At 37.1% G+C, this 26,669-nt stretch overlaps 1 protein-coding gene across 5 annotated transcripts in view; it reads left to right on the top strand.

Moving 5' to 3' along the window:
- The window catches only part of SLC35A3 (solute carrier family 35 member A3), a 53,615-nt gene that overhangs the window by 6,665 nt on the left and 20,281 nt on the right, over positions 1 to 26,669 (top strand). For 4 of the 5 annotated variants that reach the window (XM_019457610.2, XM_019457616.2, XM_053892030.1 and 1 more), the window contains one exon: positions 23,025 to 23,229. In XM_019457610.2, coding sequence (XP_019313155.1) covers positions 23,025 to 23,229 — 205 coding nt within the window. Of the gene's footprint in view, positions 1 to 19,412; positions 19,494 to 23,024; positions 23,230 to 26,669 lie in introns of all 5 variants that reach the window. The other variant, XM_019457613.2, reaches the window with a different exon arrangement.

Genomic DNA, 26,669 nt, shown 5'->3' with positions numbered 1-26,669 from the left:
AGAGATAACATATGCTTATTTGACTAGTAAACCCAGGTAGAAAAGCTGTATGTCATTTATATTTAATGCTGACAACTCTGGAGATATATCCATTTTTTGTTTGGCTGGTTTGGTTTTTTTTTTTTTTTTTTGCTTTTTTGAACTAATTCAACAATATTCTTATTTGCCAAAGATTAACTGAGTCATGTGAACTTAAAATTTGAGTTAGTTTCTGTATTTCTCTGAGAGAATACTAAATTAATATAGCACTTCTTTTTCTTTAATTCAGTTAAATTGAGCTCTTTTACAAATTAATTTTGGCAAGACCATCCAAAGGTAGAAAAATGTCACACATCTAAAACATACAGAAAAACACAAATAGAGATCTTACAGCTTTTCTTTTAAATTCTTAAATTATTGTACCATGTGTCAGGTACAATAATACAAAAATCTCTAGTTTGTAAAAGAACAGTTGGATCCAAATTGTGTTTATGGCAGATGGAAGAAGATAAGGTTACCTGCTCAGATGGCTAAAGCTTTTTACAATATTTGTTGAGAAGACTTTGAAGATTATTCATTTGCCCAGTTTCCAAATAGCTCCATTTCCCTTTTCAGCATCAGGTAGTTGCTTCTGGGTAGTTTTCTCTGACTCCTGCTGCTTCAAGTTCAAGTGACAGTAGGCATCTGAGGGCTGAAGTGGGAAGGGAGAAGTCTTGCACGTGGACAGAGGGATGGAGGAAGTAGGGGCCTGAAGAATTCAGGGAACTGAATGGAAGATCTGAAGGTAGCGAAAAAAGGAAGGGGGAGTGGAAACCATGGGAAGGGAGAGAGGTCTTAGAGGAACAAGTTTGGGAAGATGTTAGGTTCCTCAAAGAAGCCAGTGAAGTTCCAGATTATCCTCAGTAAAATCATGCCACCAAGAAGGAGGTGGACAGAGTTGGCAGAGCATATGGTCCAGGGGTTCAAGAAGAGGTTTCAGTTGACTGTAAAGTTCCCATGGGAGGAACAGGATGAAATAGAACAAGAGCGGCCTTAAAAAACAAAAAACTCCCATCAGGCTCTGAATATCAGCTTCCAGTTAGACTAACTTTTGACCAGAGAGCTCCTTTAAAAAATCCCTTCAAGGGGTGCCTGGGTGGCTCAGTCGGTTAAGCGGCCGACTTCAGCTTGGGTCATGATCTCGCGGTCCGTGAGTTCGAGCCCCGCATCAGGCTCTGTGCTGACAGCTGAGAGCCTGGAGCCTGTTTCGGATTCTGTGTCTCCCTCTCTCTGACCCTCCCCTGTTCATGCTCTGTCTCTCCCTGTCTCAAAAATAAATAAAACGTTTCAAAAAAAATTTTTAAAAATAAAAATAAAAAATCCTTTCAAATATCTCATTATCTATCAGGTTTCAGCTGGGATAAACAGTAAATATTCCTGGCAGTATTGAACTCCTTTAAAAATATTTTTTTTCCTGGGATGCCTGGGTGGCTCAGTCAGCTGAGCATCCAACTTTGGCTCAGATCATGATTTCAGGGTTCATGGGTTTGAGCCCTGCATTGGGCTCCATGCTGACATCTGGGAGCCTGGAGCCTGCTTTGGATTCTGTGTCCTCTTTCTCTGTGCCCCTCTCCTGCTCATGCTCTGTCTCTCACTCTCTCTCAAAAATAAACATTAAAAATAATTAAAAATAAATAAAATTTTTTTCTTTTTTTTTAAACCAAGGGTATACCTATCAAGTGACTCAAAACCAAAACCAATACCATTTATAACTTAATGAAAGAGACATCCCCAAAGAAGGTAGAAAAGTTCCAGCCCTCCAGAACCACTCCCAAAGATAGCCAAAAGAAAGAGACAACACCTCATCCCACCTCATCCTACCTCCCCCACCACAGCTGGCAACAGTGAGTAGGATGCTAGTTTCCAATGGGATGTGACCCACATTTCTGTCCAGCTCCTATTCTATATTCTGTATTCTTATATTCTTATTCCATATTCTTCTGGCTCCTAACCTGATGGTTGAGCCACTTTCACACTCAAGAACCAATAACCAGCATGCCCCAGGCAAGCGGAAAGCCAAGCCAAATTCTCAGGGCACAAAATGAGGCAAATAGGAAAGTAATAGCTGTACCTTGGGAGACAAGGATCAGTAACCAATGGGTACCCCAAACCAAATTCCCAAGACTGTTAATTCAGAGAACTAATATTTACAAGTGTTTTTCTTCTGCTAATCTGAATTTGGAAAGGAAGGGACAGTGAAAATTTACCTTCCTCTCTGGACTGGGCATTACTGACAAATCAAGGAGAGCTGGTTTTGTAAGAGTTCTTACCGTTTCTGGCTTCTGCCAGTTCTTCCGGGGTCCATCTGTAAGCTCTAGAGTGAGCCGGGTGTCTCAGCAATCCCATCCTTTGCCACCAGGGGACATACAGGGGAGGAAAATAATTTTCCCTCTGATATTCTGAGTTCCTAGCTAAGACCCTTACAATAAAAGATTAACAAGAGAAAAACAGTTTATTAACATGTGTTCTCCATGTATACAAGGTATACATACACACTCAGGGAAAATTAGAAACTCATAGAAATAGCTTTAGCATTCAGGATTAAATACCATTTTAAGAGGGAAAAGAAAAGGGACATGTAGGTTTCATAGGGGAGAGTAAGTGATTTTTAGGAAAGATGAATGGGCCCTTAGAAGAACAGATTGGAGGTAAGATAGTTTGTGACAAGGTTTATCTGGGTGTGGTGTTAATTTCTAATCTGCTCTCCTATAGTGACTCAATCCTCCCTGGTTGATGAAACCCCTTTGGGGAGGGGATTTATGACAACTGAGTTCCTTTTAGAGGATTTGTTTTTAGGCAGATAAGGGAGGTTTGGGGAAAGCCTCCCCTGCTTTTGCTGTTAAAAATTGTTAAATGCCCAGGGGCACCTGGGTGGCTCAGTCAGTTAAGCATCTGACTCCTGATTTCTGCTCAGGTCATAATCTCACAGTTTCATGGATTTGAGCCCTGCATCAGGAACACTGTCAGTGCAGAGCCTGCTTGGGATTCTCTGTCTCTCTCTCTCCACCTCTCCCCAACTCTCAATCTCTGTCTCAAAAATAAATAAATGAACAAACATTAAAAAATCTTTTTTCTAAGTACCTACAACTGAAAACAGCCAATATGCTAAAGTGGCATATTTTTGGGGTGGCATGTTCTATTTCCTTTCATCCCCATTGTAAAGATGAGAATATTAAAGGTCAGACAGGTCAAATAATTGACCGTAGGGTCTACACACACTATTTACACTGTCTCAGTTATATTTGAAATGGTTATAATTTGTATCCTCAGATGTGCCTTTCACTCAGTAGGAACTCAGTATGATGAATGCATGACTGGATAAACATTAGAACCAACTCAGTTGGTTAAAGCCCAATCTTATCATTCAGTAGCTGTGAAGTACAACTTTTGAACTTCTTCCTTCTGAAAGTTTTAGAGAAGGAACTTTCTATTTGATATTAATCTGTGGAATTTTTGTGCATGTTTAGGAAACTACAAAAAAATTAAGAGTAAATTCTTGATCTGTCTGGGTAACTGAAATCAAACCAACAATTACTAATGTCATTGAACATCTCCATTTGAATATTATCAAACCAGCAGTTAATATGTTTATTCATTTGTATGAATTTATTATTAAAGTTCAGATCAATGTGAATTGGTAGTGCAACATTAGATTTCGACCCTCTAAACAGCAAGCATATTCTAAGTATATTCAACTTGTCTCCTTTAATGAAAGAGTGTAGTGCTGTGGTTATATATTTTTAGTGGATTTTTAAGTGTCTTTTGCTATGTAGATTTGAGAGTGTTTGGTATACAATATGAGAGTTTTTACTTTATAAGCTTGAATGTTATCCGGCTTCTCTACCTAAACTGGCTACTTAGAATTCTTATTAGTGTATCATTTTTTAGATACCACTCAAAACCCAAAGAACCAGTTGCTGTCTGAAGATAAATGTTTTGATTGAAAAAGTATGCTGGATCAGGTAATATAGTAGAAATTAGAGCTTAAGATGAAGCAGAAACTCTTAGGTCACAACAGGTAAAATGCTAAAAAAAAAAAAAAAAAATTTTAATAAGAGAGTGCCTACATACAACTTTATACCTGCTTTACCTACTTTTTCTGTAAAAGTTGGATGTGAAGTTTTTTCTAAACTCATGTATTCTTTAAAGCCAATTTTAAACATTTCTAGTAGTATTTTTTAACATGAGTAAATCTTATAAAGATATTCAATGAATATTCAAATAAAGCATTGTATTTTAACCATTTTATCTGATTGATACCTTGTAATCCTCATAACTGTGCCACATGTGGGGTACATACTGTTTTTCCTCCATATTATACATGAATGAGAGGAGGGACAGAGAGGTTAAATAGTTTGCTTTATTTATCAAGTGGTGGGGACAGAATGTGAAATTAGGCAATCTGAGTCCAGAGGCATACTCTAATTTACTATGCTCACTGTCCCTCTAAAACTTAGACTTCCTTAAACACTGAGCCTTCACTGTGAAGACCATGCAAAAGACTTACTGCAAAAACTCATAAGCCATGAATTGGTAGCTTTGAAAGAAGTCTTGCTTTGTATTTGAGCTCTGACATGTTATGCAAGGCATATAGGTATTAAGTAAATTATATACTTAATATCTCAGAACCTACAGAGTTTTAAATCTATAAAATGAGTGATTCCTCCTTTTACAGATTAAATGAGATTTATTTATTTATTTTAAATTATTTTGTTTTTAGTTTATTTTTTGAGAGAGCAGGGGAGGGGCAGGGGAGGGGCAGGGGAGGGGCAGCCCAAACAGGCTGCACATAGCACAGAGCCCGATGCGGGACTCGAACCCACAAACCATGAGATCATAACCTGAGCCGAAATCAAGAGTGGGACGCTTAACCAACTGAGCCACCCAGGCGCCCCCAGATTAAATGAGATTTAAATGAGATGATGCCTGTAAAGCACCTAGTGCAATATCTGATGAGCTGTAGGGTGCTCAGTAAATGTTCTTTTATTAATTTAACATCTCTTGTGAAGTTACAATTATTAGAAAACATTTCATGAGAACCAGTTTCTGCATGGGTGCCTCTACCTTTTATGTATTATACAGAGAAACTTAATTCACAAGGATCATTCTAACCTTCTGAGAATTTACTTATTGTGGAGTTTACTTATTTTATAAATCCAATACAGAGTAAACGCCTAGTATGTGATAGGCACAGGTAAGGAAATGCAAGATATACAATGATAAATGAAACACAGAAGTGCATATATGTCAACAAATTAGATTAATAAAATTTATAAGTGGTATTATAAAATACAAGTATAAAATTACATTGGAATATAGTAGAGGGAAGGCTTCAGTCTCCTTGAAACTTAGGAAAATTTCACTGAGAGTAGACTTGTATCTTAAGGCCTATAAATGTACAAGTTCTACAGGTAAAGAAGAGGAAAAGTTTTTTAAAAAGGGATATTTGTTCAGAGAATGCACAAAGAAAAGTGTCTGAGACAGGTCATAGTTTATGGCAGGGAATTTAGGTTGGGGCCAGATTTGTGAGGGACTGCGTTATGTGAGTTTGTATTGTATCTTCTATTTGTAGGGAGTTAGTTAAATTTTACAAAAAGAGAAGGAATGTGATCAGGTCTACAGTTTATTAAGACGTCGGCTATATGGAGGATAGAGCTGTGAGAGTCTGAAGGCTGTCCCATCAGTTAGTAGGCAGAGTGCCATGAGACTTGAACAGTAAATATTGAATAAGCATAATCAAAATGTACTCATAATCTGTGTATGAACCCATATATACGTAATCTCCTAAGACTGTAGGCTTACCTGGGAGTGGTTGCAATTTCCTGTTTAGAAAGGGCGGTGGTTAAAAAAACCACCACTACACAGAATTTGAATTCTAATAATGGAATTTTGTCCTTAGGGGAGGGTGGTAATCTTTCCTTAAATACCCAAGCACAGTTAATAGCTAGAGTTAAAAAAAAACAAAATTTGTCCTTGACAGTCTGTCAAACTATAAACCCATAAATACCAGCTCATTCTATATGTTCTAATTTCAGTTAAATTATTTTAAACATGTTTTTCTAAAATTTTTACCATTTGTGAGTGGTGCAAAGAAAAACATCCTAAGGTCCCTGATCTTTCAGGTTTTTCCTCAGGCTGAATTAAATAAATGGCTAATCATCATTCTTGATTATCCTTGTACATTTTAATACTTAAACATTTGAAAAATGCTGTAACCTTGTTATTAATGTTAGTGCTTGGGTAATAACACTTACAGAATTATTATATTATGTTTGGTTTTCTGCATATACATAGATATGTTTTAGATGGCATGTTCTGACTCATGTAGTATAACTGTAACTGGACAATAAATCATGTTTATTTAAAAAATTTTTTTTTAAACTTTTATTTTTGAGAGAGAGACAGATGTGAGCAGGGGAGAGGCAGAGAAAGAGGGAGACACAGAATCCAAAGCAGGCCCCAGGCTCTGAGCTGTCAGCACAGAGCCCGAAGCACAGGGCTTGAACTCAAAAACTGTGAGATTGTGACCTGAACTGAAGTCAGACGCTTAACAGACTGAGCCACCCAGGCGCCCTGGACAATAAATCATGTTTAAAGGAGTCAATTTGAAAATAGTCTAGTGTGAACAGAAAATTTTAGATTGGGAATTGTTTTCTAGTTTATAAACTATATCTGATTATCTGCTATTAATATTTTAGGTTATAAAAAACAAAGACATGAATAAAAATGTGATGATCTGTGTATTCTTTGTCTTTCATGTCCTTTAAGATAAGAAAGAAATGGATGTTTTCTAAAATAAGCACTAGTAGAAGAATTACTTTGTAACATTTAGTTAAGTCCTTACCTTCCCTATAGAAATGTTATTAACCATTTAGTTTTGTGAACCAAGTGGATGGGCTTCAAATTTTCCGTGACAGAACATCACTAGAGTAATATCTTATTTATTTGGTATCCTTGATTTTTTTCCTGAGTCTGGCATTTAGTTTTAAAAATATTTATTAAGCACAAACTGTGTGAGAGGAACTGTTGTATGCACTCTTCAATGTAAACCAGTTTCCTGGTAACTGATTTATTCGTTTGAGTACTGAAAACTTAATTTTATTTTCTTAAAAAAAATTTTTTTTAACATTTATTCAATTTTGAGAGACAGAGAGTGAGTGGGGAAGGGGCAGAGAGAGAGGGAGACACAGAATCTGAAGCAGGCTCCAGGCTCTGAGCCATTAGCATAGAGCCTGAGACAAGGCTCAAACTCACAGACCTGCGAGGTCATGACCCCAGCTGCAGTCAGATGACGCTTAACTGACTGAGCCACCCCTGTGCCCCTGAAAGCTTAATTTTAACCAGTCTTCCTCCTAAACATTTTAAATGCTTTCTGCCTAGGTAGACATAGAATGGAGAACAATTAAAAATTTAAAATATAGATTCTTGTATTGATTTCCTGTGGCTGCTGTAACAAATTATCCCAGCTTGGTTGCTTAAATGAAGAGAAATCTATTCTCCCAGAATTCTGGAGGCCAGAACTCCAAAATCAGTATCATTAGGCCGATAATCAGAGAGGCTGGTAATCAAAGACTCTGGAGGCTCTAAGGAAGTATCCATTCCTTTCTTCTCCCAGTTTCCTTCCTTGGTTTGTGGCTGCATTACTCATGGACAAGGCCAGCATCTTCAAATCTCTCTCTGGATCCATCTTCACACTGCCTTCTCCTCTTACGTATTTGTGTTCTCCTTTTCTGTCTGTCTTTCATAAGGACACTTGTATTTAGGGCTCATTTAGCTAATCCAGGATAATCTTCCTGTCTCAAGATCCTTAACTTAATTTCATTTGCAAGATCCCCTTTTCCAAATAAGGTATCATTTACAAGTTCTAAGGATTAGGACCTTTATCTTTGGGGGCCATTATTCAGCCTACTACAATCCTCAGACATATTTTAATATCTGGACATGTGCTAGGATACAGAGATTGTAAAAATATACAGAATGTAGGATCCTGGGGCCCTATGAAGTTGTAAAGTCAATTTGCTTTTTATTTCAAGTCCTTGACAGGATCAGACTTTGGATTTCTTTTTTAGAAATACTGACTTTGTAGCTAAAAGAGGTAAGTTGTTTTAAGGCAGTCATGGAAACTTTCTGATACCTTGCTTGAACCATGGTCTGTGAATTTAGGGTCTCAAGTTCATTATTTTTTTTCTCCAAGTCTTCTAGTTACCTTGGAAACAACAAATGAACACCATTAGATGCCAATTTCCAGTAAAAAGTTTGTGGCAGCAACTACTTGATCACCTAAAGCCTTATGTTGATTATAGGTATTTATAGACGATAATTTTTTTTTAAGTTTATTTATTTATTTTGAAAGAGAAAGAGAATACCCGTGCACACACTGGTGGGGAAAGAGCAGAGAGAGGGGGAGAGAGAGAATCCCAAGCAGGCTCCACGCTCAGTGAGGACTTGACGTGGGGCTCCACAATCGTGAGATCATGGCTTGAGCTGAAATCCAGAGTCAGACGCTTAACCAACTGAGGCACCCAGGTGCCCCTACAGGGAATAATTTAATTTCTGCCTTAACATGATGAACTACCAGTGGCTCCTTTACCACTGGTAATAGGATCATTAATGGCCTTAAATCTAGTCAGGTCAGAAAAGTGATTCCAAATTACTATCACTGTGGTTCTGTTACCCTAGAAACCACATTTGGTACCAAAAACTGTATCAGGGTTCAATAGAGAAACAGAACCCTTCACTATTATAGAATAAGGGATTTATGATAGGAATAAGACCTGTGACAACTGTGAGAGAAGCAGGGGAGTCACGGTCAAAAAAGAGAGTGGTGAAGGATTCCTGAGAAGTCACTAAGCAGCCTTCCTGAAAGACTAGTGTGTATACTCAAGTCAGAGCTTTCAAAACCATCTAGGAAGGAAAGCATGTCCTGTAGCCAGAATAGGATCATGTAATGGAGCTGGTGGGAGAGTGTAGAGAAAGCTATCCTCTCTTTGTAGCTGTCTTTCACTGTCCACAGTCAAGAGTCTGGTGGAGAGCCTGAGTCCACTCTTACGCAGTAAGATCAGCAGTTGTGAGGAAGAGCTGACCCAGTGCAGGGAAGAGTGAAGATAACTGGAATCTGTTTCTCTGTTTCTGTTTTACCACATGTAATCCTGCAAATTTTCTGAGAGTAATGGCTCTTGCATCACTCTTGTCTTCCTAGTTTTGTGCGGACTTTGTGTTTAGCCAGTTCTAACCTAGCACCATACAGAGTAAAGGACTGTTTGAGTTTATGAGTTTAACGAAGTTGACATAAGGTATCATAATTTTCCTATGATATTTTTCTCTAGCACCTTAGGTTATAGCAGTTTACATACTTATACTATTTCTTTTTTTCTTTAAGTTATAATGTTTATTTTTGAGAGAGAGAGCACATGCATGCATGGGGGAGGGGCAGAGAGAGAGGGGGACAGAGGACCTGAAGCAGGCTCTGCGCTAACAGCAGAGAGCCCAATGTGGGGCTCAAACCCACGAACCACAAGATCATGACCTGAGCCAAAGTCGGACACCCAACTGACTGAGCCACCCAGGCGCCCCTCTTTTTTTTTTTTTTAATTTGGGAGAGTGAGTGTGTGTAAGTGGAGCGGGGGAGAGGGGCAGAGGGAGAGAGAATCTTAAGCAGGCTCCACGCTCAGCATGGAGCCCAATGTGGGGCTTGATCCCATGACCCATGAGATCATGACCCAGTTGCCCCTCAAAGGGGATCTTAGAGCTATACTGTTTTCCAAATGACTGATATTATATAAAGAATACAATAAATAATACTGAACAATTTTAAATCTAAAAATTAGAATGCAAATATGTTTTATATTTGTATAATTGAAGAAATATTTGAGTACTATTGATTTTACTGAATGTAAGAATGGAAATTCTGTAGTCCTGAAAGAATAAGTTAAAAATTGACAGTACTATTATTTACATATAGGTGATATTGCCTTAGGTAAACAGACATTTGACACGTTGAGGAAGAAAGGGAAGGAGAAACAATGAAAAGTTGTTTTACTTAGATTGTAATAGGAACTTTAGGTAGTAAAGAGTTGGTTATTAAGTGTTACTGAGCAGGATTGTGCTTTTCCTTAAGCACTTAAAAGTGAACTAATTTAGTGGAAGTTACTATTTCTATCATAGAAACAAAATTGATTATACCGATAATGTAAATTATCTTCAGTTCATTTTTCTTTCACTTTAATAAAAAAAGAAAGCTTTTGGATTTTCCACAGGATTATTATGGATTTCAAGTATGATGTATTGTTGCTACTTTTAGGGAATGCAGTAGCTACGTTTGAGGTAATTTGAAAGGAAGATATATAGATGCCAGTGTCAGAAGTAGAGGCAGTTGTGATAAATTTTATTTGTCATTATTTAGCATACAGTTATAGGTTGCAGTTTTAAAGTTTGGCATCATGGAGGATAATGGACAAAAAGTTGAAGCTGAGGTCAGTATTTCTGTATGTATTTATTTACTTTTTCTGTTCACACTTGGGAAAATCTTAAAAGATCTGTTTTTACCAATAGATATTTCTGACTAGCATATAATATGAACTTATATTTTCCTATCACTTTGTAATTTGTGTGTTTTCATATGTACTGTATTATGTCATTAACAGCTAGTAGATTATTATATTGTACTTAGGGAGTAGTATATTTCAGAACTACTGTTTAGAAAATGTAAATATAGCTTACTCTAAAAACCATAAGTTAAGAAATTTAGTCTTTTATTTTTACAATAGAAGGAAAATTGATGTGCAGAATTTCTTAGGTACTTAGTTGTCTGTATAAAAATCTATGTAAATTTTATTACAGTTTAAAAATACTGACTAAACATTTGGTCTCTTAGGACTTTTAGTAGCTGGAGATGCATCAGCAAAATACGAATATGATTTTTTTTTTTTTAATTTTTTTTTTTAACGTTTATTTATTTTTGAGACAGAGAGAGACAGAGCATGAATGGGGGAGGGTCAGAGAGAGGGAGACACAGAATCTGAAACAGGCTCCGGGCTCTGAGCTGTCAGCACAGGGGCCCGATGCGGGGCTCGAACTCACGGACCGCGAGATCCTGACCTGAGCCGAAGTCGGCGCTCAACCGACTGAGCCACCCAGGCGCCCCTATTATTATTATTTTAAATGTTTATTTATTTTGAGACAGATTGTGCCTGCATGCAAGTGAGGAAGGGGCAGAGAGCGAGGGAGAGAAAATCCCAAGCAGGCTGCACGCTATCAGCATGGAGTCCAGCACGGGGCTCGATCCCAAAACTGTGAGATCATGACCTGAGCCAAAATCAAGAGTCAATCACCTCAGCCACCCAGGGGCTCCCAGATATTATTGTTGCAGTAGAAACAATGAGCTTCATATACAGACCTAAAGATTATACATATACATAGTAAGCTTATGGAATAAGTCTGTAGCCAGACTGATTTTCAGATTTATACACAAGGCCTTATCTAAGTCTGAAAAGATGAGTAGAGATTATTGGTATATAACGTTTTAAAGATTTCAAAACTTAGTTAATGCATATCTAATGTAATTAATGATGGTTTATACAACTAATTTCTCACTAATCCTGACTAATTTGGAGGTAGAGGTGGTAGCAGAAGTGTACATTAATGATACTTCATGTAATGTGTGTTGTTTAAAAAATGTAAGCCTTTAATTCAGAATTGGCTGACAATGCATTATAAAGCAAGGATCTTTGGAAGCTATTTTAAAGAAAATTAAAGACATCTAATTAGCATATCAGATGTACTTAATTTGTACCTTCTAGTGTGCTTGTAAAACCTTTTTGTTCTTGGGGCGCCTGGGTGGCTCAGTCGGTTAAGCGGCCAACTTCGGCTCAGGTCATGATCTCACGGTCCGTGAGTTCGAGCCCCGCGTCGGGCTCTGTGCTGACAGCTCAGAGCCTGGAGCCTGTTTCGGATTCTGTGTCTCCCTCTCTCTGACCCTCCCCCGTTCATGCTCTGTCTCTCTCTGTCTCAAAAATAAACGTTAAAAAAAAAAAATTAAAAAAAAAAACAAAAAACCTTTTTGTTCTTGGGGCACCTGGGTGGCTCAGTCTGAGTGTCTTGATTTTGACTCAGGTCAAGATTCCAGGGTCATAGGATGGAGCCCAGTGTCTAGTCCCCCCTACCTTCACGCTCCCTGGCTAAGCATAGAGCCTGCTTAAGATTCTCACCCTCTGTTCCTCTCCCCTACTTCCACTCTCACTCTCAAAATAAAAAATAAATAGCTACCAAGAACCTCTTGGAACTCTAAAGAGGCTTACTAATATTTTTTTGTACAAAGTGCAAAAATATTTTAATTAAGCCATCATCCAAACTCATCAAGTTGCAGTGAATGAAGTTATGTTGTACATATGTTATAAAATGGGATTTAAAAATAATAAAACTAGGAGTGCCTGGATGGCTCTGTCAGTTAAGTGTCCAGCTCTTAATTTTGGCTAAGGTAATGATCTCATTGCTTGTGAGTTTGAGCCCTGCATCAGGCTCTGCATTGACTGTGTGGAACCTGCTTCAGATTCTCTCTTCCTTTCTCTCTTTGTCCTTTGCCTGCTCGTGCTCTCCCTCTCTCTCAAAATAAATAAGTAAACTTAAAAAAAAAATAAAAAATAAGAAAACTAAAAATAAATAAATAAATGAATAAATAAAAATAAAACTAATTTTATAAATACCAAATTTATAACAATTCAGAGGAAAAACAGTGATTGGAAAGCAAGTGCAAGTTCTATTAGAGTGACTAACCAAACCCTGAAATACCCCTTGTGCAAAGGACTTTTATTTTATTATTTTTTTAAATGTAATTTACTGTCAAATTGGCTAACATACAGTGTGTACAGTGTGCTTTTGGTTTTGGCAGTAAATTCCCATGGTTCATCACTTACATATAACACCCAGTGCTCATCCCAACAAGTGCCCTCCTCAATGCCCATCACCCATTTCCCCCCTTCCCCAACCCTCCCATCAACCCTCAGTTTGTTCTCTGTATTTAAGAGTCTCTTGTGGTTTGCCTCCCTCCCTCTCTGTAACTTTTTTTCCCCCTTCCCTTCCCCCATGGTCTTCTGTTAGGTTTCTCAAGTTCCACATATAAGTGAAACATATGATATCTGTCTTTCTCTAACTTATTTCACTTACCATAATACCTTCCAGTTCCATCCACGTTGCTGCAAATGGCATGATTTCATTCTTTCTCATTGCCAAGTAGTATTCTGTTGTATATGTAAACCACATCTTCTTTATCCATTCATCAGTTGATGGACATTTGGGCTCTTTCCATAATCTGGCTGTTGTTGAAAGCTCTGCTATAAACATTGGGATACATGTGCCCCTGTGCATCAGCACTCCTGTATCCCTTGAATAAATCTAGTAGTGCTATTGCTGGGTCATAAGGTAGTTCTATTTTTAATTTTTTTTTTTTTTTCAATGTTTTTTTTTTTTTTTTTTTTTTTTTTTTTGGGACAGAGAGAGAGCATGAACGGGGGAGGGGCAGAGAGAGAGGGAGACACAGAATCGGAAACAGGCTCCAGGCTCCGAGCCATCAGCCCAGAGCCTGACGCGGGGCTCGAACTCACGGACCGCGAGATCGTGACCTGGCTGAAGTCGGACGCTTAACCGACTGCGCCACCCAGGCGCCCCTATTTTTAATTTTTTGAGGAACCTCCACACTTTTCCAGAGCGGCTGCACCAGTTTGCATTCCCACCAGCAGTGCAAGAGGGTTCCCGTTTCTCCACATCCTCGCCAGCATCCGTAGTTTCCTGTGTTGTTCATTTTAGCCATTCTGACAGGTATGAGGTGGTATCTCGGTGTGGTTTTGATTTGTATTTCCCTGATCATGAGTGACATTGAGCATCTCTTCATGTGTCGGTTGGCCATCTGGATGTCTTCTTTGGAAAAGTATCTATTCATGTCTTCTGCCCATTTCTTCACTACATTATTTGTATTTCAGGTGTTGAGTTTGGTAAGTTCTTTATAGATTTTGGATACTAACCTTTTATTCGATATGTCATTTGCAAATATCTTTTCCCATTCTGTCGGTTGCCTTTTGGTCTTGTTGATTTTTTCCTTTGCAGTGCAGAAGCTTTTACTCTTGATGAGGTCCTAATAGTTCATTTTTGCTTTTAATTCCCTTGCCTTTGGAGATGTGTCGAGCAAGAAATTGCTGTGGCCAAGGTCAAAGAGGTTGTTGCCTGTTTTCTCCTCTATGGTTTTGATGGTTTCCTGTCTCACATTTAGGTCTTTCATCCATTTTGAGTTTATTTTTGTGTATGGTGTAAGAAAGTGGTCTAGTTTCATTCTTCTGCATGTTCCTGTCCAGTTCTCCCAGCACCATTTGTTAAAGAGACTGTCTTTTTTCCATTGGATGCTCTTTCCTGCTTTGTCAAAGATTAGTTGGCCATACATTTTGGGTTCAATTCTGGGTTCCCTATTCTATTCCATTGGTCTTTGTGTCTGTTTTTGTGCCAATACCATACTGTCTTGATGGTTACAGCTTTGTAGTAGAGGCTAAAGTCTGGGATTGTGATGCCTCCCACTTTTGTTTTCTTTTTCAATATTACTTTGGCTATTTGGGGTCTTTTGTGGTTCCATACAAATTTTAGGATTGCTCTAGCTTTGAAAAGAATGCCTGTGCAATTTTGATTGGGATTGCCTTGAAAGTGTAGATTGCTTTGGGTAGTATTGACATATTAACGATATTTATTCTTCCAATCCATTAGCATGGAATGTGTTGTTGGTTTGTTTTTTTGGTTTTTTTTTTTCCATTTCTTTGTGTCTTCTTCAATTTCTGCAAAGGACTTTTAGAAGTACTAGCAGTGTGGGGTACCTAGGTGGCTCAGTCGGTTGAGTGTTTGACTCTTGATTTCAGCTTAGGTCATGATCTCATGGTTTGTGGCATTGAGCCCCACATTGGGCTCTGTGCTGAAAGAGTGGAGCCTGCTTGGAATTCTCTCTCTCCTCTGTCCCTGCCCTTCCCTCTACTCGTGGGTGCATTCACATGTGCATACTCTCTCTCTCTCTCTCTCTCAAAATAAATAAAACATTAAAAAAAACCAGTATTGGCAGTATGATTGCTGTATCAAATCACACATACACAAAGATTGCATTTATATATTGTTGTTATTTAATACAATAATTAAACAACAAATAATTGTACAATAGTTCATTATTATATGTGTTATATATTACTATATACACTCAAAGTTTATAATTTAAAAATTCAGTCAGGGGAGCCTAGCTGGCTCAGTAGATTTAGCATCTGACTCTTGATTTTGGCTCAGGTCATGATCCTAGGGTCATGGGATTGAGCCCCACATCAGGATCTGCTCTGAGTGTGGAGCCTGCTTAAGGTTCTCTCTCTCTTTCTCCCTCTGCTCCTCTCTCCTATTCGTGCACACACACACTCTCTCTCTAAAGTGAAACAAAATAATAAAATGAAAAGAAAAATTCAGGCAAAAGTTTTAGATGAAAAAATTGAAATTAGATTAACAGAATTGTGTGTTTATGTGTGTTAGAACTGGAAGAGACTTGAAAACTCATATAAAATGTTAAATTTTAGAAAAAGAGCTTAAAATTCTTGTGGTTGATATAATGTTTAGAAACGACTTTAAAATTTTTAAGAAAATTGATAAATTTATTTTTTTTAATTTCTTTTCAATGTTTATTTTATTGAGAGAGAGAGAGAAAGAGCGCGCGCGCACGCGCTTGCAAGCGCAAGTGGGGGTGGGGCAGAGAGAAGGAGACACAGAATCCAAAGCAGGCTCCAGGCTCTGAGCTGTCAGCACAGAGCCTGACGCACAGGGCTCAAACTCAGGAGCCTTGAGATCATGACCCGACCCAAAGTTGGATGCTCAACCGGGTGAGCCACCCAGGCACCCCTAAATTTAAATTTTTAAAAGGAAAAGAATGCTAAATGTTTATCAGTAGGAGAATGGGTAAATAAAAGGTCTACTCATTTGATGGAACATTGGAGTTGTTAAAAGCAATGAGCTAGGTCTGTGTATCAGATGCTGAATAAAGTAAGGAAAACACTGAATAAAGTATGCAGTTTGTTGTTATGTATATATATTAAAGTACTTATGGCTTATGATTATATCTATATATGTATAAAGAATTTTTAATATTAGACTAGAAATATATACTCTAAACTCATAATAGGTTCCTACTGAGGAGGGGGAAAGGAATGGGATTTAGAGTTGTGGCTTATTGGGGGACTTTGACTTTAATCACTTTAATCGTAATGTTATTCCTTTACAAAAGGGAAGATAAACAAATGTGACAAGATTGAGATTTATCAGTTCTGGGTGATGTAATCATAGATGTTATGTTCTTGGTACTTTTGTTTTTAAAAATTTATTTTTAATGTTTATTTATTTTTGATAGAGAGAGAGCATGAGCAGGGGAGAGGAAGAGAGAAAGAGGGAGACACAGAATCCAAAACGGGCTCTAGGCTGTGAGCTGTCAGCACAGAGCCTGACACAGGGCTCGAACTCACAAACTTCAAGTTCATTACCTGAGCCAAAGCCAGATGCTTAACCATTTGAGCCACCCAGGTGCCCTGTTCTTGGTACTTTATTGAATTTTAACATTCCATTTTTTTCCTTCAAGAAAGGAAAGGAAAAGGTGGAACTTTGTGATTACAAGACTTTATTTTCCATGTAATAAAGAAGCCCAAAAGGTTGTTAGAATACTTTTAAGTGGAAATATGAAATGGTCTAGGTGCTTTATTTCACCTTTGCTACTAAAGTCCTGGGGTTTAGGGTTTTCCAAAAAACTGAAATAAAAATTATTGACAGAATCTATACCAGATATAGATGTTTTTGGGTAATTGATGATGGTTGAAGTTTTTACTAATTAAGTTTTCTACATTTTTCTTATTTTTAATATTTTATTTGTTCATTTGTTTATTTTAGAGAGAGAGCATGAGCAGGATTGAGGGGCAGAGAGAAAGAGAGAGAGACACAGAGAGAGAGAGACAGAGAGAGAGAGGGAATCCCAGCAGGCTCCACATTCAGCGTGGAGCCTGACGCAGGGCTTGTGACCTGAGCCATAATCAAGAGTCAGAGGCTCAACTGACTGGACCATCCAGCCTTCCCAGTTTTCAACATTTTTTAAAGAATATACTGGCTTTTTAAAATAATTAAAAGTATTAAATGCTATTTTCAAAAAACAGAAGCCAAAACAAAGCCATCAGAATGAAATAGTGTCATTTACTTTAGTAATCAAAAAGAGTGCATTTTTCAGGTCTTAGCTGTTAAAGGTGAAAGTGGAACATCTAAGCATTCTTACTCTTCTGATCCTGCTATAAATCTGAGAGCCTCACTGAACCCCCAGTGAGTTCAGGGAGCTTAGTAACTAGAGACCTTAAAAAATGTGGGTAGCAATTTGTTGACTAGTTCATAAGGCTTTGACAGTGAATTGAATAAAGCTACATTTGTGAGAGAACTTAGTACAGTTCCTTGTTGATTATTGGTATGCAAATTTCTTAGATAGAAAATTTTAATGAAACAATAATATGGAAACCGGAGGATTAGCAATTCCTGAAAGGATAAAAAAAGGGGAATTAGGTGGCAAGAGAAGAAAATGTAGGGAGGACTAAAATTAAATCTTAAATATAAGATTGTTTAGAGGTTGTGTTCAATAATAATGAGAAACTGTTGTACACTTTAAAATGAAGAAACAGTATTAATCTTATAAATTATAGAAGTGGAACATAATCTTCATTTTGGTAGATTTCTTATTTATGAATTTGCTGTGAATTTATGGTTTGCATTAAATGAAAATATTTAGTTTTACCTGTATTGTACTCCAAAACCAACCTATGTATTTGTATAATCTTAGAAATACTCGTATTTTTTTCCATTTTGAGTTTATACATTCCTTAGGCAGAATTATAAATTAAATTGCAATTCTTTACAGTTGATCTAGTACCAATGATCATTTGATTGTATATATTTTACTTTTCAAGTTTGTATTAGAAAAACAATCCAATTTTTTCCTGCTGTGTGTCTCCTTTCCTCCTCCTCCAGAACACTTCACTTGTGACATTTTTGGTCATCAAATGTTGGGGAGGAGATGTGGTTTCCTCACCGCAAGCCATTCTCTGTGACACCAGCTGGGTATCCTACAATTTAACTTGTATTCTGACACTATCTACCTGCAGATAGTGTCAGATCCTATGGATTGGCGTTTCACTCCCATAAGACTGCTCCCACCCTAGTTCAGATGCCAGTCGCAAGTAGTAAGTAGGTCACCAGATTACCCATAACTCTAATTTGGCTACAAATTGGAGGTTCCCACCATCCCCTCCTCAACTTGGATTAACTTACTAGAGTGGCTCATATAACTCAGAGAAACACTTCCTGTATCAGTTTATTAAAGGATGTGATAAAGGATACAGATGAACAATCAGATGAAGAGATACATAAGTACCAGGTTTCAGAGGGCCCTGAGTGCAAGAGCTTCTGTCCCTGTGGAGTTGGGATGTGTCATCCTCATGCTGTGTATAGCTTGTTATCCTGAAAGCTCTCTGAACTTCATACTACTGGAATTTTTATGGAGTTTTCGTTACATAGGCACGATCGGTTGATCACCCAGGAAATGACAAGGGTTTCAGGAACCCTGTGTCAGGAACCAGGGCCAAAGACCAAATATTAGAACAAAAGATGCTCCTAGTGCTCTTATCACTAAGGAAATCACAAGGGTTTCAGGAACCCTGTGTCAAGAGCTAGGGGCAGATACCAATATATATTTTTTCTATTATCTCACATACTTAAAAAAATACATTGTAACTGTATTAATAATTAAGATCTGAATTATCAAGGCAAATGTATTGATGTTGTACATGTTTGGAAATGGAAAAGCAAAATAGTAAAGATAGTACATCCTGGCTTAGAATCTGACCTTTAAAATTCATTTGAAAAGAAAGTAGGGCATTGCTGTTGTAACAGGTACATTTTTACGATCTTAGTTGCACAATAAACAAAGACTTCCTTGAATAGATTTTCCAGGAGAATCAGATGCCTATGCCAAATGTAGATTGCTGGGAACTTGCACTGCTTCCACACAGAGATAAAGTCCATCAGATGTCCTCTGGAATTCTACAGTAACACATAGTGAGAGCTAGGGAACCTGGTATTTAACTATATAACTTAATATTTCCAATTAGTAATTATATGACCTTGAACAAGTCATCTAACTTCTCTTTTCACTATTTTCTTCAGTTTAAAATGAAGAGATTTGTACTAGATGATTTCTAAAGCATCTTCTATCTCTAAAATGCCGTAATTTCATTTCACATTAGGACTCTTGCTAATGCAGATTTACGAAAGTGAGATGGTTAATACATAAATCTATGTATTCTTTCCTCTAGGTTTGATGCTTTTATTTATATATGACAAAAAGAGACATATTATTCAAATTTTCTCTCTGATATTCATATAAAGTACTTAAGGTAATTTTTTTCAATCATTTTTTTTTCACTATTGAAAATTTTATCCTCGTAGTTATGGTGCTACAATGTTTGGATTTGGAGCATATTCAATTTGAGATAGGAATTGCTAAATTTAATAAGCTAGACTTTGTTCCTTCAAGGATAGGCTCTCTCTGTTACCATGGTACTTGGCCTACTATAGGCACCAAATAATGACTATTGGATCTATTTGAGTATATTATATTGCTATTTTAATGATTATGAGGTGAGGAAAGATAGTGGATCATATAACTAGAGCCATAAAGGGTGGCTTGGTTGTGAGAGCTATAAAGAAATATATAATAAAAAGTGTTCATATTAACAAAACTTAGGATGGAAGATGGAATCATGGAAAGGATAGAATTGGCCTGAAGAATAGACTAACAGAACATCATTGGTATTAATCCAAAGGAATTAGAGCCAAAATCAAAGTATGAGGAAAGCCTGTTGAGGAATGCTACTACTTAGTACATCCTCAGTCTTTTTTTTTTTTTTTTTTAAGGTTATTTATTTATTTATTTATTTAGAGAGCAAGTGCACGCACACGAATGGGGGAGGGGCAGAGAGAGAGAATCCCAAGGAGGTTCTGCACTGCCAGCACAGAGCCCGCTTTGGGGCTCAAACTCACAGACTGTGAGATCATGACCTGAGCCAAAATCAAGAGTCAGATGCATAACCAACTGAGCCATGGAGGCACCCCTGTCCTCAGTCTTTGATCAACTTTGTTGATTTGTGATTTACACACAATAATATGTGTCCTTTTTAAATGTACAGTTCAGTGAGTTACAATAAGTGAATAGAATTGTATAATCATCACACAGTCAAGATACAGAATATTTCCATTATCACCAACAATTCCTTGCTATCCCTTTGCAGTCAACCTCCAACCTCAACCCCTGGCCACAGTCTGAATCTGTCAATGCAAATTACTTTTGCCCTTTTTAGAATTTCATAAAAATGGATCATATAGTGTATACAGTTTTGTCTATAAACTTTTTTGTTTAATTTCTTTTTAAGATTCATTGATGCTTTATCATACATCAGTATTTCATTTCTTTTTATTGCTAAGTAGTATTCCATCATGGATGTACCACAGTATGTTTAGTAATTCACCTGTTAATGGGCATTTGGGTTATTTACAGTTTTTGAATGTTATAAATGAAATTCACATGAATAATTATATATGAGCATTATCGATAAATGTTTTCAGATCTCTTGGGTATACCTAAGAGTGGAATTTCTAGGTCATTTGAAAAGATTATTATTTTTTAAAATAAACTACCAAAGTGTTATTCAAAGTGGTTGTATCACTTAATAGTCCCACTAGCAATGTAAGACCTCTGTTTGCTCTAAACCCACTCCATTGCTTGGTAGCATCAATTTAAAAATTTTTGCCATTCTAGTAGGTACATAATGGTATCTCATTGTGGTTTTAATTTGTATTTCTGTAATGACTATGATGTTGAACATCTTTTCATGTGCCTATTAGCCATTCATTCATCTTTTTTGATGAAATGTTTATTCAAATCTTTTGCTCATGGGTTGTTTGTCTTGTACTTACTGTGTTGTAAGAGTTCTGTATATATTCTGGACACAAAGCCATTGTCAGATAGATGTATTGAGAATATTTTCTTCCATCATGTGGTTTGCCTTTATTTTTATAGTATCTTTGGAAGAACAGTTTTAAATTAATGATATCCAATTTATCCATATTTTTCTTTTATGGTTTGTGTTTTTTGTATCTAAGAAATCTTTGCATATTCCTAAGTGTCTGCATTTTTCTCTTGTTTTCTTCTTGAATATTTATAGCTTTAGCTTTTATGACAGGTCTGTGATTCATTTCTAGTTAAATATTTGGTGTGAGATAAATAAGGATAGAGATTCACTTAAAAATGGAGCTCCTGGATGGCTCAGTTGGTTGAGTGTCTGACTCTTGATATTAGTTCAGGTCATGATCTCACCTTTCATGGGATCAAACCCCATGTAGGGCTCTGTGCTGACAATGTAGAGCCTGCTTAGGATTCTCTCCCTCTCAGGTACATGCACATGAACTCTCTCTCTCAAAATAAATAAACATTTTAAAAAAATAAAAAGAATACAGTTGTCTTGTTCTAGAATTATTTCTTTTTGTTACCATTGTCAAGGTCATTTGACCAAATATGTATGGACTTAACTTCTGGACTATATTCTGTTCCATTGATCTGTACTTCTGTCCTGTGTCAATACCAGTTTTAATTATTAGAGCTTTATAGAAAGTGTGGACTTTCAGTTTAACTTCTTTATTTTTTCTTTTCAAAATTGTTTTGGTTGTCTAAGTCCTTTGTATTTCCATAGAAATTTTATTTTTAAAGTTTATTTATTTTGAGAGAGAGTGTGCTCATGAGTGGGGGAAGGGTAGACAGAGAGGGAGAGAGAGAATCCCATGCAGGCTCCATGCTGCCAGTGCAGAACCTGACATGGGGCTCGATCTCACAAACTGTGAGATCTGTGAGAACATGACCTGTGCTGAAATCAAGAGCTGGACACTCAACCCACTGAGCCACCCAGGTGCCCCTCCATATAAATTTTTAAATCAGCTTGTCAGTTTCTACCAAAAACCTATAGGGATTTTGCTTGGAATTGCACTGAATCTTTACATCATTTGGAAGCAAATGATGAGTGGAGGAGAAGTGAACTGGCCACACATACTGCATTAAGTTCTTCCTCAAAAGAGGCTCTTGGTGGAGCATCTCCATGTTTGCAAGAGTTATGGTGGTTGATACCGTTGTTCAGATCTTCTGTATTCTTACTGGCGGGTTTTGGTGTGCATGTGTGTGTATTCTATTAATTACTGAAAAAAGTAGGTTAAAACCTCACATTATGTCTTATGGCTTTACCTGTTGTTGTTTTTTAATGTTAGTTTTTGTCCCATGTGTTTTGAAGCTATGTTATTAGGCACATATTCATTTATAACTGGCTATATCTTACTGATGTATTGACTCTTTTATCATTATGGAATGTCCTTCTTTCATTCTAGAAATAATTCTTATGTAATTGTTTTTTGCCTGATCATAATTTAGCCTCTCCAACCTCAGTCAGTTAAGTGTCTGACTTCAGCTTAGGTCATGATCTCATGGTTCATGAGTTCAAGCCCCACATCAGGTTCTCTGCTTTCAGCACAGAGCCTGCTTTGGATTCTCTGTCCTCCTCTCTCTCTGCCCCTCCCCTGTTTGTGTTCTCTGTCTGTCTCTCTCAAAATAAATAAATAAACTTAAAAAATTTTTTAGAAATTAAAAAAAAAAAAGAAAGATCTGGGGTCGCTAGCCAGTTTGTCTTATTTTCTTCACCTTCCTGAGTCTTCTAGTACTTACTTTTTGTCTTTGGTCCAGGGTTTATAGTTATGATTAGCAGGAAGAAAAGGGTGGAATGCACTTACTCATTCTTGTCTGGAACCAGAAGTCTCATAATTATTTTTAATAAATGTTTCTGTATTTTCTAATTTTGTTTATTTGCCCTAATTATTTTGTTTTTCAGGCAAATGAAGATAAAACAATGTCCGCCAACCTAAAATACCTTTCCTTGGGAATTTTGGTCTTTCAGACTACCAGTTTGGTTCTAACGATGCGTTATTCTAGGACTTTAAAAGAAGAGGGACCTCGTTATCTATCTTCTACAGCAGTGGTTGTTGCTGAACTTTTGAAAATAATGGCCTGCATTTTATTAGTCTACAAAGATAGCAGTAAGTTTTTTGGTTTTCTGTTTTCAAGACATTACAATTTACTTGATTATTTTGGTGTTATTTACATATGATATATATATATATATATATATGTATATATATATATGTATATATATATACATACATACATACATTCATATGTATACATATATATATACAGACACATATATGTATATTGTTAACTACACATTTGAACACTATTGCCTTATCTAATGTTCTACTATTACAGACATTTCAATATTTTTCATTTTCTTAAGACAGTTTTAGTCTAGTAACGAAGACATTTTATTCTGATCTATATCATGATTCATGTCTTCCAGTTAATGCTGTAAATATGAAATATAGCTTCTTGCATTTATAATAATTTGAGAATAAGTAAATTCTATATAGTTCTGTAACTTTTAGAAATTTAGAGAAGTCACAATTTTTTACTGAAGTCAAGCCTTTTTATATTATTTGTTGCATTGGTTAGTCTAGTGGTGACTAATTTGATACATTTTAAGAAAAAAACAACTTTATTGAGATATAATTCATATACCATATAATTCACAGGTTTTGAAGTATAAAATTCTGTGTTTTGGGGTATATTGCATTATTCTTTGAAATTGTAGTACAATATATTTTTACACACATATATATCATAAAATTTGCAACTTTAACCACTTTTAAGTATAATTCAGTGGCATTAATTATATTCACAATGTTGTACAACCACTAGCACTATTTCCAAAACTTCATTCACACCAAATAGAAACTCTGTAACCATTAAATAATAATTCCCATTCCCCTTTATCTTCAGTACTTGGAAACCTCTATTCTACTTTCTGTCTCTATGAATTGGCCTGTTATAGATATTCCATCTAAGTAGAATCATACAATGTTTCTCCTTTTATGTCTGGCTTAATTTAAACAATGTTTTCAAGTTTAATCCATGTTGTAACACGTATCAGAACTTTATTTCTTTTTTTTAATGTTTATTTTGAGAGAGAGAGAGAGAGAGACATACACACAACATGCACCTGTGAGGGCAGATGAGGGAGGGGCAGAGACAGAGGGAGAGAAAGAATCCCAAACAGGCTCCATGCTATCAGCGCAGAGTCCCACGCAGGGCTCGATCACACGATCTGTGAGATCATGACTTGAGCCAAAATCAAGAGTCAGATACTTAACCATGTGAGCCACCTAGGCACCCCAGAACTTTATTCCTTTTTATGACCAGATAATATTTCATTGTATGTATGTGTGTGTGTGTGTGTGTGTGTGTGTGTGTGTGTGTATGTGTATATAACGTTGTAGCCATTAATGTATTGATGGACTCTTAAGTTTTTTCCACCTTTTGGTATCGTGAATAACGCAATGAATACTGAATAATTAATATTGCAATAGAGGCATAAGTCTCTGCTCAAGTCCTTGCTTTCATAACTTCTGAGTATATACATTGGAGTATAATTGCTTGGTCACATGGTAATTCTGCATTTAACATTTTGAAGAGCCACCAAACTTCTCCACAGCTACTACAACATTTTGTATTCCCATTGGCAATGTCCGAGGGCTGAAAATTCTCTACATCCTTACTTGTTATTCAAAAAAAAAAAAAAAAAAATGTATAGGGGTGCCATGTGGCTCAGTCAGTTGAGTGACCACTTCTTGATTTAGGCTTATGTCATGATCTCACAGTTGTGAGATTGAGCCCCATGTCAGGCTCTGTGCTGAAAGCACAGAATCTGCTTGGGATTTTCTCTTTCCCTCTCTCTCTGCCCCTCCCCACCCCCACATGTGTGTCCATCCTTTTTCTCAAAATAAATAAATAAAATAAAATAAAAAATGTATAGCCATTCTAGTAGGTGTGACATTATATCTTATTATGGTTTTGATTTGATTTTCCCTAATGACTAATGACGTTGAGCATCTTTTCATGTGCTTATTGACCATTTGTTTATCTTTAGAAAAATGTCTGTTCAAGTCTGCTGCCTATTTTTTAAATTGTTCTTAAATTTAGTATACTTTTGAATCTATTATGGTGGCCAGTGTGGCTGTAGCATATTGATCAAGGATAAGAATGGGACAAAGAGAGATTGAATTGGCATTCAGAAAACACAATGCAGCTTTGTAGGCTACAGATATGACCATAAAAGCAAAAGGAAATAATTGAAATGTTTAAAATATGTCCCATTTTGCGCATGGAAAGACCAGTACAGTAGTCATATTGACAGTAGAGGAGATGCAAGAATAGGTTCAAGAAATCATATATGGAAGCTATGGCACTAGTCCAGGCAAGAAGATGATGGTAGCTTAGATGACATTGGTAGAGAAGAGATGATGTTTATGCGACATTGTTCTCTGAACAGGAGGTATATGCAGAACCACCTCCAAAGGCTGAAGGAACTCAAAGACTAAAGAAAAAGGCTGACAAATCCAGCTTGATGAGGGTGTCTTTGGTAGCTGCAAGAGGAGTAGATCTCTGCAACACCATCTCCCTTAAGGCCTGCTTTTATCGCCCTAGAGGTTGGGGACTACATGTTGGAGACCATCCAAGAGGAAAATGTTTAAGAATGGGTGTGTGTCATAGGACACCTGGGTGGCTCAGTTGTTTAAGCATCCAACTTCAGCTCAGGTCATGATCTCACAGTTCCTGAGTTCGAGCCCCGCATCGGGCTCTGTGCTCACAGCTCAGAGCTTAGAGCCTGCTTCGGATTCTGTGTCTCCCTCTCTCTCTGCCCCATCCCCACTCATGCTCTGTCTCTCTGTCTTAAAAGTAAATAAAACATAAAAAAAAAAAAAAAAGAAAAAGGAATAGGTGTGTGTCAGTCATATCTCCAAGACAGATCATATCATGGACATTATATCCTAAGGATGTACTTAAAAGTGTGATTTGTTTTTTAATGTTTATTTATTTTTGAGACAGAGAAAGAGCATGAACGGGGGAGGGTCAGAGAGAGGGAGACACAGAATCCGAAGCAGGCTCCAGGCTCCGAGCTGTCAGCACAGAGCCCAACATGGGGCTCAAACTCAGAGTGTGAGATCATGACCTGAGCTGAAGTCGGATGCTTAACCGACTGAGCCACCCAGGTGTTCCAAAAGTGTGATTAAACAAAAGGAAAGAATGTGTGTGTGTGTGTGTGTGTGTGTGTGTGTGTGTATGTGTGTGTGTGTGTGTGTGTTGGGGGAGGCGGGTATTTACGGCAGATTTGTCCAAGATGGCATTGATTTGGTTCACACAGATTTTTTTTTAAATTTTTTTAATGCTTATGTATTTTTGAGAGAGAGAGACAGACAGACAGAGTGAGAGTGGGGAAGGGGCAGACAGAGAGGGAGACACAGATTCTGAAGCGGGCTCCAGGCTGTCAGCCCAGAGCCCGATGTGAGGCTTGAACTCACAAATGGCGAGATCATGACCTGAGCTGAAGTCAGACACTTAACCAGTTGAGCCACCCAGGTGC

This window comes from Panthera pardus, unplaced genomic scaffold (genome assembly GCF_024362965.1).
Source record: "Panthera pardus isolate Hobbes unplaced genomic scaffold, ASM2436296v1 HiC_scaffold_11, whole genome shotgun sequence".
Lineage (NCBI taxonomy): Eukaryota > Metazoa > Chordata > Mammalia > Carnivora > Felidae > Panthera > Panthera pardus.
This window is presented reverse-complemented; position numbering and strand designations above follow the sequence as displayed.